General features: G+C 54.7%; 1 protein-coding gene across 5 annotated transcripts in view; it reads right to left on the bottom strand.

Moving 5' to 3' along the window:
- The window catches only part of CAMTA1 (calmodulin binding transcription activator 1), a 967,475-nt gene that overhangs the window by 67,617 nt on the left and 883,330 nt on the right, over window positions 1-16,528 (bottom strand). For all 5 annotated transcript variants that reach the window (XM_086344277.1, XM_086344278.1, XM_086344274.1 and 2 more), the window contains one exon: window positions 15,451-15,585. In XM_086344277.1, the coding sequence (XP_086200403.1) occupies window positions 15,451-15,585 (135 nt within the window). The remainder of the gene's footprint in view (window positions 1-15,450; window positions 15,586-16,528) is intronic.

The raw sequence follows: 16,528 nt of genomic DNA, 5'->3' as shown, positions 1-16,528 counted from the left end.
AAGAACAGCAGAAATGAATTGGTCTGCTGGGGTGAGGAGCAGGAGAGACAGGCAAGAACCAGGTAGGGGCAGAGGAGGGGAGGTGCAGTTCTGCACAGTAGAGATTTTAACCTTGACTGAGGAGAAGACTGGCTTTTGTCCTTGCCTTCTGGGAGGTGAGCTCCATGCCCTTGGAATGCCACACCGGCTGGGAGTGGCTTAGTTTGCCTGAGTCACTGGATAGTCCTATAATATGATTTAAGGTAAGAGCTAGTTATACTGGATAGTTGTGGGGTTGGGGCTGGCCAGTCTAGAAGGATCAACTATGTGATTTAGGGTAAAAGCTTTCAGTCACATGGTATCAGCCAACTCAGGAGAGACTGGAGACTCAAGCTGAGATCAGCCACATGGGCAGTTGCTCACACGTATGTAACTGTTGTTCAGTCACTCAGTCATGTCCAACTCTTTGCAACCCCATAGCCTGCAGCACACCCAGCTTCCCTGTCCTTCACTGTCTCCCACAGTTTGCTCAAACTTGTGTCCATTGAGCTGATGATGCCATCCAACCATCTCATCCTCTGTTGCCCCCTTTTCCTCCTGCCTTCAATCTTTCCCAGCATCAGGGTATTTCCCAGTGATCTTTTTTGCATCAGTGGCCAAAGTATTGGAGCTTTGTAATGGAGCTCCAATACTGTGTGATGGAGCCCCAGTTAAAAACTCTGGACACCAAGACTCAGGGGAGCTTCCTTGATTGGTGATTCTCCATCAGCAGTGTCATACATTGATCCAGGGACATTAATGCTGACCATGACTCCATGGGAGCAGACAGGGGAAGCTGGATGTTTGGTGCCCTCTTGGACCCTGCTCTGCACACCTCTTCCCTTGGCTCGTTTCCATGTGGGTCCTCTTGATGGAATTAACTGTAACTATGAGTATAACTTCAGTTTCTTCGGCATCAATGGTTGCGGCATAGACTTGGATTACTGTGATATTGAATGGTTTGCCTTGGAAACAAATTGAGATCATTCTGTTGTTTTTGAGATTGTACCCACGTATTTTGGATTCTTTGCATTTTGGATTCTTTTGTTGACTGTGAGGGCTACTCCATTTCTTCTAAGGGATTCTTGCCCACAGTAGTAGATATAATGGTCATCTGAGTTAAATTCACCCATTCCAGTCCATTTCAGTTCACTGGTTCCTAAAACGTCAGTGTTCACTGTTGCCATCTCCTGCTGACCACTTCCAGTTTACCTTGATTCATGGACATAACATCCCAGGTTCCTATGCAATACTGTTCTTTAGAGCATCAGACTTTACTTTCACCACCAGACACACCCACAACTGAGTGTCGTTTCCACTTTGGCCCAGCTTCTTCATTCTTTCTGGAGCTATTTCCTTGATCTTCCCCAATATCGTATTGGACACCTACTGACCTGGGGAGGGGGGTGGGCTTGTGAGTATAACAGCTTTCACGGGCTCTAGGAGTCCTGTCAAAGATTAAAATCAAGCATGGATTGTGAGCTGACCAACTCTTCACACATTCTTTCTACCTATGAAGAGCATTTCTATGAACAAACATCATTTTCATGGTCAGCCCCTGTCAAGTGCTGTCTCTTCCTGATGGAACACAGGACTCCCAGGCCCTCCTACATGCTCACCTAATACTTAGAACCTGCCCCTACAGTTTGCTCATCACACCTACTGTCCCATCTGGCTTGCCTCATGTCCTGGGCCATGCCCTCCCGGAGGCAGGGGCATGCCCAGTTGACCCATAAAGCCCTGAATCCAGGAGAGTGCCCTTCAGTTGGCTGGGACTCAGCAGGTATGAGTGACAATGGGCAGGTGTACAGGTTGCCTTCTGCCAAAACTGCTTCTTCCAATGTGGTTTATGACCTGGTTGAGGGATGAGGTGCTTACCTAAGAAAGTGGGGCCATAAGTGCCAGAGGAGGTGGGTATTGTGAGATCTCAACAGGAGCTTGTACATGAACATGAAGCTGTTGGCATGGGGTCTCGCTGGAATGGCTGTCATTGTCATACCAGAGCATTTTGGTGCACTGAATTCCATGGGAATGAGTGTGGATAGCCAGGTTTTCATGGCCCCCAACTCTGCTACCCACCTACCAACTCATTCATTCATTCATTCATTCACTGACAAGGCTAAGGTGGGGCTGAGTCAGACAATGAGGAAGTCACAGGGGGTCAGATGAGACCCTCCTCCAGACCCCAGGACTGTGACACACCACGCGATGATTTGCCAGGGACTTGTTGGGAAGTCCCCAGTCTCTCTGAGGTCCAGAGGAGAGACGGGTCTGAGTAGCTCAGGGAGGAAATTTACTTTTTCTCTTTTCCAACTCCAGGGAGCTGAGCGGTGAATTCTCTGTTCTCACTAAGTGGCCCCATAAAAGCTCTGAAGGCAGCCTCAAGGACACATTTAATAAAGGTCAAGAATCTGCATTCTTGTCTTAGGTTTTTTTCCTGAAGCTTGTCCAGTGATGGAGAGACCTGAAAGGGGTTGGTGGTGCCTGGTCAGTTCTGGACACTTGCCCCAACTGCTTTTGACATCAGGGGCCATGCAGCCTAAAGCTGGAGTCAGTCAGCAATGAGGACGACGGTCACAAAAACACCACTGGATGTCCACCCACCCATCTATCCATCAATCTATCCATCCACCTGCCCATCCATCCATCCATCCATTTACCCATCCATCCATTCACTCATCCATCCATCCATCTATCCCTTGAAGAAATACTTATTGAGCAGGTACTGTGTTCATGGCCTCTTGGGGCAAGCTTATAATTAAGATAAAAGTCCTTGGCCTAGGGACTCAGCTAGATTCTCCCCTTTGTCAGTTTGATTCCCACCCCTTGACCCACTTCTTTCCATGCTACCTTCATGCAGACATGTCACAGACATTCCCTGCCCACATGCTTCTCTGAGCTCTGGATCTTAAGTCCACTGACTTGCTATTGACTTCTCCCTGCAAACTCAGCCCAACTCGTGACAGGTCTTCCTCCAGGGTGAATGACATGGAGGCCCCTTACCTAATCAATCTATGAGTCCTACTGATGCTACCTCCTGAATCTCTCTTGACTGCCCCCTTCTTTCCAGAACCTCCAAGTCCAGCATCATCTCAAAGCTGGAGGACTCACTGGTCTACCCTTGCTTGCTCTGACCCTCCTTCAATCTGTTCTCCATCCAACAGCCAATAGCACTTTTCAAAATGCAAACTTGGCCATGTCTCTGCCCCTCCAGCCCTCCATGGCTTTCCTCTTCTTGGGGATAAAGCCATTATTTCTCATCCTGGCTGGTACCTGGGGGTCCCTCTAACCTGTCTGATCTGATCCCCACTCTCTCTCCACCTCCTGAGCCATCACATGCTTTCTACAAAGCTCCTTCCCACCACAGGCTGTCTGTTCCCTGAGTTTTCCCCCCCTCTTCATGGAGTTAGCTTCTGCTCCTCCCTCAGATCTCAGATCAGGGGTGACTTCTTTAAGAAGTCCCCCCACCCACACACATCTCCTCCTAACCCTCCATCACAAATTCCCGACAGACTTGCTTGTGCACAGGCTTGGTGGTCAGTTCTTTTTTCCTCACAGGGACCTCATCTGTTCTTGCCCATCCATTCTGTTGTTCTGATTCCAGACCTGGCCCAGTATCTGGCATCCAGTGCGGGGTTCCAGCACCAGTTAGTGAATAAATGATAACAAAGAAAGAATTGCTAGGGGAAGAATTTACAAATGGTAGTGGGAAAGCCAAATAAAAAGAAGGTGTCCTGAGTTGGGGGGAGGGGGACAAGGGGAGGGGAAGTCAGCCTTCAGAGCAGACAGGCCTTAGAATAGAAATTTTCAATAGCGCCAGAGTTCTTTAAAGTGACCACAGGGTGAGAGGCCAGAGGGAAGAGCATGTGTGAAGAAACATGCCCAGAGGGGAGAAACAGTACAGTGTTTGGGGAGGTAGAGAGGAGGGGAGAGCCTTCTGCGGGGGAGAGGTGGGAGAGCTGAGGATAAGGCAAGAAAGATAGGCTGAAATCAGCTTAGGAAGGGTCTTGGGGTTAGACTGCACAGTCGGGATTGCCCTTGACCTTCCCAGATGGCCACGCCCCTCCCCACAGGTGCTGCTGGCAGCCCTGCCTCCCTCTCTAACTCATCATGTGGCACTGGGCTACGGTCACCAGTTTTCAGGTCTTCCCCTCCCAGGGGACAGCACCTTGCACCTCGCCTGGCACGCAGCAGGTGCCTGTCAATCTTTTCTGAACACAGCAGTGAGGTGCAGCAGGGATGGGGGTGGTGCTGGAGAAAGTGGCAGCAAGAATGGAGCCCTCCCAATGGGGAGGCTCCAGCCCTAGGGATGTGACGCTAAAGGCCTGCAGTATAAAAATGGCAAAGCAATGGAAAATGGGAGGAGGAAGCCCTGTGGGTTTTAAAGGTGTTCATTTACAAACTTCTTGGCTTGGTAGAGAGGGGACTGTGGGGAAGAAAGAAGCAGGAACAAAGGATGTTTCTAGCTTTGCAGGCCTCTGGCAGATGCAGCACAATTACAGCAGGGAGAAGAGGCCAGAGGAAGACTCCCATTGTGATGAGGTCAAGAGCAGATGGGTAGGTTGAGAGCCATATGTATGCACTGCTATATTTAAAACAGATAACCAACAAGGATCTACTGTACGGCACAGGGAACTCTGCTCAATGCTATGTGGCAGTCTGGATGGAGGGGAGTTTGGGGAGAATGGATACATGGATTTGTATGGCTGAGGCCCTTTGCTTTTGTTGTGTACTGGAAACCATCACATTATTAATTGACTGAGTGTGTGCTAAGTTGCTTCAGTCATGTCCAAGTCTTCGACCCTGTGGACTGTAGCCCGCCAGGCTCCTCTGTCCATGGGATTCTCCATGCAAGAATACTAGAGTGGGTTGCCATTTCCTTCTCCAGGGGATCTTCCCGACCCAGGGATTGAACCCAGGTCTCTTATGTCTCCTACATTGGCAGGTGAGTTCTTTACCAACTAGTGCCACCTGGGAAGCCCCATAACCGGCTCTACTCCAATACAAAATAAAGTTGAAAAAATAAAAAATAAAAGGAGGGTTGATCTGAGGAAAAAAAAAAAAAGAGAGAGAGAGAGCAGATGGATGGGGTCAGACCACCTGTGTATGATTCTTTCTGCATCACCTGCTCACTGCATGTCTCAGTGTCCTCGTCTATACAATGGGGACTTTGTTGTTGTTTTGTTGTTTAGTGGCCAAGTTATGTCCGTCTCTTTGCGACCCAATGGACAGTAGCCCGCCAGGTTCCTCTGTCCGTGGGATTTTCCAGGCAAGAATACTGGAGTGGGTTGCCATTTCCTTCTCCAGGGAAGCTTCATAGGTCGTTGGGAAGTCTGAGTGAGTTAGTACACGTAAACGCTTCATGGATAGGTCCTGGCAGTTGGTGGCACATGGATGTCAGCTACCGTAACCCCTGGCTGGACAGCTCTGTGCCAAGAGGCAGGTTTTCAGAAAGAGACAATCACGTGGCTCAGAGGTCTGTCAGCTCTCCTTCACGTCTCAAAACCCAGGGATGCAGCTTTGGTGCCTCTGATGTGACACAAGACATCAGCAGCGCCACCAAATAGGGTGAGGAACCGTCTCAGACCCAGACAGGAGAAAGGACACTCGGGAGCCCTTTCCACCTGCCGGTGTAAGAACTGGCCCGGGGCCTCAGCCAGTTGGTTTCTCACCTGCCCTGTATTGCAGCTCCTGGAGTCTGTGAGTCTGGCTGTGGGATGTAGAAGGGGAAGTGGGTGGGGGAAGCCGGGCACGCTGATCTAGAGGACGTCTGTCCTGATTCAACAATGATTTGTGGCCAATCACTGCTCTTCTGAGGGCCGATTCCTTCCACAAAGATGAGGAGGTCGGAGGATGTGATAGCTGCTTCTTTCAAGTTCTGTCTCTCGAAGTGTCTCATGTCCACTCTGCCATGGGTTTTTATAAATCTCTTCTGTTATTAAATATGGAACATCTGACACATGCCTGCCTGTCCCTTTTTTTCCCTCAAACAAAGGACTTTGAGTTCACGAGTGGAGCATGTTGGCAATGGAGAAAGCTGGTCTCCAGCCTGTCAGACTATTCTGAAAGTCCTGTTTTCACAGCAGCAGGAGACAAGGTCTGTCACTGGGCTGCTTGGAAGGGATCAGAAACGTGTATTTTTAGGAGTTTTTAAAAGGAGAGGCCTTACGCAGGGTCCCAGCCAGAGGCCATTTTGCCTTTTCAGTCCTGTGAGGAGCTGGAAGGCTCGTGGGGAGTCTGGGGTCTCATCTCACTCAGCTCCTGGACTCCAGGACCTGGCTTCCTCCCAGAGGCCGCACCAGCACCCACTCCACCCCCAGCCCCTTCTCTTTGCTGACGGATGCTGTGCTGGGCCTCCCCATCTCAGGACCATGGTTCCTACTGCTGAGTCAGCAGATCAGCACTTCTAGTCTTTCCCAGGGAGGTTCTTTATAGGAGCCAGATCCCAGAAAAGGTGAAGGAAGCCTGCAAAACTCTGGCCTGAACTGGCCAATCCCTAGGCCTGCTGGTCTTTCTGGGATCCCAGCTTTGCCAAGAGGTCTTTCTTTGAGTTTAGGCCCCCTGGAGCAGAGCTGACCCATGTCCAAATGATGTGGTTTGATAACAGGAGTCTGTTGTAATGGATTTAGGAGCAAGGGTGCTGCTGCCTGAGCAGGCCTGTGGGGCAGCCATCGGGCCCACCTACAGGATTCCTGCGTTCCAGCCACAAGTGGTCGGGGCAGAGAGGCGTCTCCACCGAGTCTGACATCCACACGCCAGTTGGGGGTGAGTCTCATTCTGTTCCTGCCTTGGGATTTGCCTCCATTCCCACACCCCAGTGGAGAGTGACTGGGAGGGAGTCAGTCCCTGGGACTCGAGCAGGTGTGCATGTCTCCCTGAGTCTGGAAGACATCCCAGGGACCACAGACCTGTGTGCTGGTTTGCTGGGCCAACACCAGAGGGCACGACAGGAAAGGCAGGATCCGGGGTCTTTTCTCCTGCAGCATGAGGAGGGGTGGGGGCACAAGGTCTCCTGGGCCAGGTCTTTCCTGTCCTGTCCCAGCCCGGGGAAGGCCAGGGCTCCGAGCTCAGAGACAGTCTCTGGGAGTTTTCAGCCACTTGTCTGGGTTCTGTAAACTCAAGGAGCTCCCTCCTGCCTTGGGGTCTTTCTGTATATGGTTTGCTCGGCCTGGAATGCCCTGCTCTCCTACTCCTGGCATTGACAGGCTGCCACTTCTCTTTTCTCGAAACACCCTCTTCTCTTGGTCTCCCTGTGGTCATGTCCTCCCTGTTTTCCTCCTGCCTTGCTGGGTGCTTCTTCTCACCCGTTTGCCAGCAGCTTTTCCACTTGACATCCAACTTCCTTGGAGGTCCAGTGGTTAAGAGTCTGCATTTCCAATACAGGGGAATGGGTTGGATCTCTGGTTAGGGAACTAGATCCCAAATGCCTCGCAGCAAAAAAAAAAAAAAAAATACTGGGGGTGCCCCCGTTTGGCCCTATGCCCTCTCCTGTCCTTTATCCACCCTCCTTCATGGCCAACTGTACCCCAGACCCAGGCTTCCCTTGTGGCTCAGCTGGTAAAGAATCTGCCAGCAATGTGGGAGACCTGGGTTCGATCCCTGGGTTGGGAAGATCCCCTGGAGAAGGGAAAGGCTACCCACTCCAGTATTCTGGCTGGAGAATTCCATGGACTGTATAGCCCATGGGGTTGCAAAGAGTCGAACACGACTGAGTGACTTTCACTGCCTGCACCCAGACCCATGATTTTAAACTCCGTTGCTCAGCTGATGACATCTCAAGTTTATCTCCATTCTGGATCCTTCCCTGGCCTGAAGACTTTCAAACCCAATGATTTGCCTGGTGACTTTAACAGCCTGTCAAACATAATGTGAACAAAACCCACTCGAGAGTCCCCTCTCTCCCACTTCACTGCTTCTGCAAACTCCTCCAGCTCAGGAAGTGACTCCCTGAGTCCCCAACCCCTGTTGTTTAAGCTCCAAATCTAGGCAACACACATCCTTCTCCTTCTCATCCTCCATGTTCAAATCATCAGCAGGGCCCTTGGCTCTACCCTCAAAACATCTCCAAACTGTGTTTCCTGTGACTTATCATCCAGCCTCCCTGGAGCCACCCTCATCCCTTGCCTGCATAGATGCAGAGCATCTGGGGTGGATTCTCTGCAGGTGGAGTCACAATTCATGCTCCAGACAGCAGCTGGGGGCAGCAGGGATCCTGAAAACAGAACTGAGCGTGTCCCCTCACCTCCTTATAACCCCCCTCCCCCACTGTCCTCAGGATGAAGTCCCAGCTCCCTGCCTTGGTTGATGGCCACCCCTCTCCCAGGCCTGGTCCCTTCTCATTCTGCTGCGCCTCCCCTTAACTCTGTTCACCACCACACCCCCCTCAACACCCCCAACTCACCAGGTGACTTTGTTCCTGTGGTTCCCTCTACCTGGGATGTCCTTCCCAGGATCTCAGCCTAGATGCTCCTGTCACAGCATCTTCCTGGAGGGGCCTCTGCTGGCTCCTAACCTCAAGCTGCCACCCTGGCCGCCCTCTACCAGGTGGCCACCCATTGTAAGTACTCTGACATTTCCTCTGTGTGTGTCTGTTATTTTTCTCCCTCCTTTGAATGTAAACTCCAGGAAAAGAAAGGGCCCCTGGAGTCCAAGCAGTGCCTGGTGATGCAAGAAGGAACGACCTTCGTGGAAGGAGGCAAGATGAGAGGCCAGAAGCCTGATTAGGATGTGCAAGAATATTTGGGGCTGAGTCAAGGTGGTGGTGGGCTTCCCAGGTAGCTCAGTGGTAGAGAATCTCCCTGCAAATGCAGGAGATGCGGGTTTGATCCTTGGGTCAGGGAGATCCCCTGGAGAAGGAAATGGCAACCCACTCCAGTATTCTTGCCTGGGAAATCCCATGGACAGAGCCTGGTGGGCTGCAGTCCATGGGGTCGCAAAGAGTCTCGGACATGACTTAGCGACTAAAGAATAGCAAATTAGGTAATAACAGATCCAACTAGTTAAAACAGCTTCACTGGATTGGGTGGGGCCCTAATCCAAAAATGGGTGTCCTTGTAAAAGGAGAAAATAGAGACACAGATACAGAGAGAGAAGATGCCATCTGATGATGGAGGCAGTGATTAGAGTTATGTTGCTACCAGCCAAAGAGCACCAGGGATCACTGGTGGTCACCAGAAGCTAGAAGAGGTAAGAAGGATTCTCCCTTACAGCCTTCAGGGAGTGTGGCCCTGCTGACACCTTGATTTTGAACTTCCAGCCTCTAGAATTCAAGAGACTATGTTTGTGTTTTAAGTCCCCAAGTCTGTGGCCATTTGTTATGGAATCAGTGAGAACCTCATGCAACGGTCAAGGATAAGTTGGTTGATGCTGGCCATCAGGGGTCGAGCTTCCCACCTTCAGGCCTCAGGATGAGCCACCTATGCCCTGCCACCCCCTCCCCCACATGGCTGGGAAGCTGACCCTGTGAGAGTGACCACGTCTGCCCAAGCTCCAGGGCTTCACCCGTGGGTTTTACTCTGCTTCCTGCCCAACAGCCAGGACAAGGATGCAGAGCCTGCCTCCCTGGCCTCTGCAGATGCTGGGCTTGCCGGTTCTCTGCAGGGCACCATTCGTCACTGCTGCAGGGAGGCGGCTGAGGCCCAGCCCCAAGGTGACCCATCCCTGCTACACCGAGAGCTCCACACAGATCCATTCAGTGGGGCCAGGCCGTAAACCGCAGGAGATCACATCCCCTGGGGGCATCTGAGCACCAGGCCCCTTGGTTTCTGCCTAAGAAGGGCTAAGGACAGACACCCACCCCAGTTTGTAATGGCATGGACCCCACAGAGAACAGAACACTGAGGAGAAGGAGGGAGCGAGGCCCTGGCTGGGCAGCTGCAGCTCAGACCAGAGGTCCTTCTGGCCACTCAGCTTCAAATGTAAGACTGGCTCACATCAGCTTCTTTCTGCCACTGCCATCTTATCTCTTAGGTCTCTGCTGTGCAAAGAAATACCCAGAGACCCAAGAGCTAACCCATGTTGGCACACCCCAGACCCCAGTGTAGGTGAATGCCAGAAGATTCTAGGCAGTGCTTCTTCTTACTTACAGAGCAGACCCCTGTGTCCAAGCCTGCGAAGTTGGTGCAGAGTGCTCCCAGAGGAGGAGGGCATGGACCCCGCCTTGGGCACTAACTCAGCCTGTAATTCAGGCACTCTCCAAAGTCAAGACCATTCACAGATGCTCTATGTCTGATCTGAAAGACTCTCCTGAATTTTGTATTCTACTCCATAAAACAAATCTTTGATTTAGTAAAAACAGTGGCCTTTCAAATTAGTTACAACTAGATTACTTACCCCGTGCTCCTCCCCTGCCCCCATCATCTGGTAGAAGTGATGCGTTTTGTGATAGCTCTGTGGACGTTCTCCCTGGTTGAGGGTTTGTCACACAATAGGCCCAGAGGAGGGTGGCTGGGAGGTGGGCTGGGGAATCTGCAGGAGGGAGGGAGCCAGGCCAGGAGGAGCCAGCAAGGTAAACACATCAGAGAGCCCTGGGGTGTCCCCATGGGGGCAGGAAGCATCCAGAAGCTTCCTGGGGCCAGTCTCACAGTTGGAATGGCCCCTCCTGTTGCTACTGGGCTGCGCCTCTGACCTCAGGCTCAGTGTGTGGTCTCCCACTCCTGGTGGGTGGAGGCTGCTATTAGAAACCAGCCAGCAGGGGAGAGGCTGGCAGGAGCATGGCCACAGGCCAGGGACAGGCGGCTGGGAGGTGAGGGGAGGTGGACAGAGCTGGGGACCATCCCAGCTACACATCTTCTAATAGCAGTGAAGGTTTGGTCACAGAAGACCAAACAGGGAGACCAAATCCTTCTTTTTCTTCTCTCCACCTCCTTACAGGAGGGCAAGGCTCCCATCTTCCATACTTCTAATCCAGAGCCCGGCTGCCCCAGAGCCTGGCTTACTGGGTACTCTACTCTGGGCCTGGTGACCTGGACCACAAGTTGCCAGGGTGTCCGCCCTGCCCCCGAAGCAGGCCCCTAGGTGATGAAATGAGAGCTACTGCTCACCGCTCTGCCTCAGATGACAAGGTCCTTCCCCTACTGAAGGTCAGCAGGAGGCCTGCCCAGATGGCTGGCCGGCTGAACCCAAGAAAGCTGCATCCATGACTCCCTTCAATCCTCTCACCCCGGGAGGAGGCTCAGCCACCCAGAGACAACTGAAAATAGAGTCTAAGAATAAGCTGCTTAGTGGGGTTTGGAGAGGGGCCCAGGCCAGGGCCTTGGGGAGCATCAGCTGGTTGCAGAGGAGAGAACCAGGCACCCCGAACTTCCACTCACCTCTTCCAGGGACGGGGTTACTTAAAGGTGTCCCAGGGCCCTTGGCCAGATGTGAGCCCCATCCCCTCGGTTCTAAAACTGCAGGATCAAACCACCTGGGTTTATGCTTTTTGCAAACACAGGCCCAGCCAAGGCCATCTAAACACACAGCATCTCCTCCCCACACTCAGCAGAGCCCTGGCAGTCTCCACAGGACCCGAGGTGGCCAGGAGTGACAGTTCCCAGAGGCCTTCCAGAAATGGTCTCCAGGGTAAACTGGCTGCTTGACTGCTTCTAGCCTGGAAGAGGCCCCACTGCTCCCCAAAGTCACGGCTGGCCCGCCCCAGACCACCCTGGGATCCTGGTGCAAGCAACCTGTGGAAATTTGCTCTGAATCTGAACGTCTGGGAGAAGAAATGGTGAAACTGGTAGCTCCCTGAGCGCCTTGAGTAAAGGAAGTGACTGTTGCACCTCCTGGGACCCTTGCTGCTCCCTCCCCGCAGGGGAGGCTCTTTCCCCTTCCTTAGCCTGGCTGCAGCCTGCTCAAGCTGGCGATCTCAGCGGAAGAGACACTGCCTCCGGGAAACCTTCCTGAACACCGGGCTGGATGCAGTTCTCCTGATGTTTCCCGTGACACTTCATTCATTCACGCAATCATCCCTAAGACAGATAGGAACTGTGGCCCGCAATCTGCCAGCCTGTGCTAGGCAGGAGGGGGGGGGGGGGCAGGCACACAAGGCCTGTGCCCCCCCTAGAGCTCACAGTGAGGGGCGGGGGGGGGTGGAGGCCCCAAGTCTGGGGGAAGCGATGCAGCGCCCGCAACCCCAGGGGCTGCGCTCCCCAAAGTCGGCTTGGAGCGGGTAGATGCCGGTGGCTGCGGTTCTTCCCGGTTCTCCCCCTCCCCCGTTTCCACGCGCCGTCTCCGCTTGGATGGCTGTGTCCTGCTGAGATTTGGGGGACGCGGAGCCCCTGCGCAGATGACCCCCTGCGGGGACGATCGCCTCCCACCCGCTCTGGCTGCCCAGACAAAGGCTGCGCCCCAGCTGCGGCCGCTGAGCGCGTGGATTCCGTGTCAGCGTCCCCCACCCAGTCTTCAGTTTGGCAAGCCAATCGATATTTTAAACAAATGAAAGCTGAAATTCTCTTCCCAAACAACTCTCCCTTTCTGGGATGGGGGAGGGGCAAAGAGCGCCCCCAGGATCGCGAGCTGGGCAACAGACGCAGGGCGGGGGCTGGGACCAGAAGAAACTCGCGCATCCAGAGGCGGCCGCCGACACGGGAGCGCGCATCCCTGGCCGCGCGTCCCCGCTCTCTCCCCGCAGCGGGCGGGGGCCTAGCGGTGCCGCAGTCCGCCGGGCGGGCGCGGGCGCAGCTTGCCCGCCGCTTCGCGCAGGGCCACTGCATTGCAGCTGCGCCGGGCGTGCAAGAGTGCGTGTGTGCATGCGTGTGTGTGCGACTGTGTGTGTGCACGCAGCCGCGCCCCAGTTTGCCAGGCGCTGCTGTCCCCGCACCCCCTCCCGTTCCGCCGCCGCCCCTCCCTCTCGCCGCAGCGCGCGCGCCCGCACGTCCCCGCGGCTTTAACTGCGAATTTGCCGGGTAACCGTGGGGGCGGGAGGGACTGAGCCGAGGAGCTGCGGAACCCGAGGGGAGGGGAGCCGAGAGGAAGGCTTCAGACAGCCTGGCCGCTGCGGCATCTTCTGCGACACACTTATCCACTGCCGGGTCATAGGGTTGGCCAGAGCCCTGGGGACCCCCACCCTCTGGGCTGTCCCAGTCGTCCTCTCTGCACTGAGAGGATTATGTCCCCGGCGCTGTGGCTGCCCCCCGACCCCCCGCCCTCGGTATTATTTATCAGGCTGGATAAATGCGGGTGGCTAAGTCACTCGTATTCATTGAAGGGGGCGGAGGACTAGAAGGACGTTTTATTCCTCTACCCTGGCAAGGTGGGAGGTCTCGTGGTTCCTGTGCTCTGGACCCCTTTCGCCTCCCACTATTGAAAGGATGCCTGGTCAAGCCTAAAAGGAAGGAGATCCACGGGGTCCTTCCAGGCCCCCATCTACTCTCTGTCTGGGGGTGGTCCTGCCTTCTCCCCACCCCACCTCCTGTCATCTCTCCTGTGTATTTGCCAGGGGCTGGGGGATGTTTATTTCAACCGGAGGCCTAGGGAGGTCAGAGCTCCAAGTCCCTGCAAAGGGGGCTGCTGAGGAGCAGTGTCCAGCTTGGCCAAGGACTCAGGGGTGTGCTTCTCATGGAGCAGTTAAGGTGGCTTCCCTTCCCCATGGTTCCTGTCATAGCGTCTTCTCCTGCAGGCACCCTCCTGGATAGCTGGCTCTCTGTCTCCCCTCCCCACGCCGGGAGGCCGGAGGTGGGGGGTGGGGCAGCTGATATTTCCTGTGCTTCCAGGTGAGGCTCTGCTTGGCTGGACCTGGTTCTCGGAAGTGCTCCATCTCCCATGCAGGTCCCACACTGACTGGTCCCAGCATCCTTCAGTCACCCTGGAGAGGTGACCTGGTCACTGAGGGAGAGCCAGGGCTCTGCAGACTTCCCTGTTCCCTTTCCCATTTGTTCTGCAAAACTGAAACCGGATTTCCTGAACGGGAGCCCCTGGTCACCCTGCCCTTCTCTGTTACATCCTGCGGGTCATCCGGCTGGCTGCAGCCTTGGCCAGGGTGGCTGCCAAGGCCAGCCTGGTGCTCCCAGGCAGCCACTGCCAGGCGCAGATGCCTGCTGACCCAAAGCCACCTCCGGGAACAGCTCAGAGGGTTCAGTGGCCGGGATGGCTGCCAGGCACCCTGTCCCTTCTGGGGCCAGGGCTGCGATGAGGCTGAGGTTTACACCCTGGGTGGCTCAGGAAGGCTGCCAAGGCATGTACCCGTGCCCAGAGATCCTCCAGCGGCCAGCAGCAAAGGGAGGTCTGAGAGGGGAGAAGGCAAAGGGCTGCTGTGGATAGGAAAGGGGAGCTTAAGGAACTGACCCTACAGAGGGCCCTGGGTGAGCTTAGCCGAGACCTAACACCTTGGGTTGGCATGGTCTCCAGCAAGGGATCCCACAGACAGGCATCTCTGCAGCTGCCCTGATACAAATGGCAGGTTCAGTCATCCTTTCCATTCTGTCTCTGTCCAGAGCAGACCATCAACTCAGCCCTCCAGCCAATTTCGGAGCTTCCCTTGGGCATGTCCATGCATGGAAGGGCAGTCTCTGACCTTAGCACCCTCCTCCCCAACACCCCGCCACCCCTGTTGAGCAGGGCAGCTGCTCTTAGAGAAGCAGCCTCAGCCATCACATCCAGCCTCCTCCCTTGGAGCCACTGGGGGCTCCCTGGCCCTCCACCCTCAGTCCTGATGGTGATCCTGGGCTTGTGTCAGATGCTCTACAGGACAGTGCATGCTCAGTTGCTCAGTCGTGTCAAACTCTTTTCCAGCCCCATGGACTGTAGCCTGCCAGGCTCCTCTGTCCATGGAATTTTTCAGGCAAGAATACTGGAATGAGTTGCTCTTTCCTACTCCAGAATATCTTCCAGACCCAGGGATTGAACCTGTGTCTCCTGCGTTGGCAGGCGGGTTCTTTACCACTGTGCCACCTGGGAAGCCCGTATAGGGCAGAAGCCGAAGTAAAAATAGCTTAGAGGCAGGAGTGATGGGTGGGGAAGAGTTTCCATAAGAAGGTTTGGCTTATGGTCTCTAAAAGGCAGAAGCACTGGACACACAGCCCCGAAGTCCAGCCTTGGAATCAGAAAGAAGCCCATCTCGGGCTGCCTTCCCCCGGCCTCGCCTCTGAGAGGCTCAGGGCTTGGCGCTGGCCTCCAGGAGCCCCTCTGCTTCCAGGAACTGCCCTGGGTGGGTGGCGATGAGGTGGTAGAGGATGCTTCGACCTGGCTGCTCTGGGGCTGTTGAGAGAGGCTTAGCAACTTGGGGGTTTGTCTGGCTGCCAGATCCCCTGGCAGGCCCTGGGCCCAAGCTCACAGACTCACTGTGTTCCAGGGAAAGGCCGAGATTAAGGTGAGTCTCACCAGGTGAGACTTGGGCCCCGAGCAGAAGTCAGGATACCTGGGTGCTTCCTCCTTTCTCACACCTTGTGCACAGGGTTCCCGGGTGTCCCTCTGCTTTGGGCCTTGGTAAGGTGACCCGAACGCCCTTCTTACCGTCCAGTGACAGCCAGTCGTGCTGGGAGGACGGGAGTGTGGGCAGGGCCCGAGCTTTGTACTCAAACACCACCGAGTTGGAGATGATCTGGTTGTTGAAGGCAACTTGTAGGGTCACAAGACCAGTGTCGTGGGCTGAAAGCAAAAGAAAGACCAGTCAGGGTGGGGGTTGGGGGGGTGTGGACCTCCCCCCACCCACCTTGTGTACCACCCCAGGGACTGGAGGAGCCTCTTCCGTCTGCTCCTCATGGATTAGCCCTGCCTGGGCCTGCTCATTCCTCGAGGCCAAAATGCAGTGCTGCTTCTACTAGAAGGCTTCTCTAGGGGCTGGACTCAGCCATTGCCCCTTGATCACTCTAGTTTGTCACTGCCTGTTTGCTCCCCTGCCCTGTCGGGAGGACAGGGACTGGGAGCTCTGTATAGATTTGTTGAATGAATGAGTGAATGGTCCTCCACTCCACCGCATGCCTGATTGAGTCCTCCCCCTCCAGTCCATCCTGGGGGGAGAGGTTGGGTTCATGTCCAGCATTTCCTTTGTGCTTATTTCTGTTTCGTCCTTTCCTGCAAGCAAGTCCTGACTCACTTAGCATGGCCTGCGTTGTATTTTCAGAAGTTCTGCCTCCCTGATGGAGGCAAGGGCTTCGTCTGTGCCTGTTACTCTGAGTCCAGTGGGGGCTGGGCTGGGGTCTGGCAGGAAGCTTGTACCTCCCTCTCGATGCCTGGACAGCAAACTTTGGAAAGACAGGCCCTTATGGGCCTCAGCAGCTGTTCTGACTCCAGCACAGGGCCCAATGAAAACTTCTGGTTGAGTAACCCATGGGATGTTCTCACTGTCTCCCGGCCTTGGGCAGAGACCTGCTTTGTTTCTGGGGAAGAGGCTGCTGTTGAAGTCTTGGGGACCGGGTCGGGGGCTGTGCGGGCTGCTCCGGCCCACCAGGCCTCATCCCCTGACCCCAACTGGGAGACAGCAGGGTTCTGTGCTCTCTGCCCTGCTTGTCTGGAACCAGCGATCGGGGCCTCCCCAGGACAGGTTTCTAGGGAGGACGCACCCAGGGATCATGTTACTGTTTGGGCTCTT

The sequence above is a fragment of the Bos grunniens genome, chromosome 16 (genome assembly GCF_055505025.1).
Source record: "Bos grunniens cultivar Pamir isolate PY7600 chromosome 16, Bosgru_T2T1.0, whole genome shotgun sequence".
NCBI lineage: Eukaryota > Metazoa > Chordata > Mammalia > Artiodactyla > Bovidae > Bos > Bos grunniens.
The sequence above is the reverse complement of the archived record's forward strand: the minus strand, read 5'-3'. Positions and strand labels throughout refer to the sequence as shown.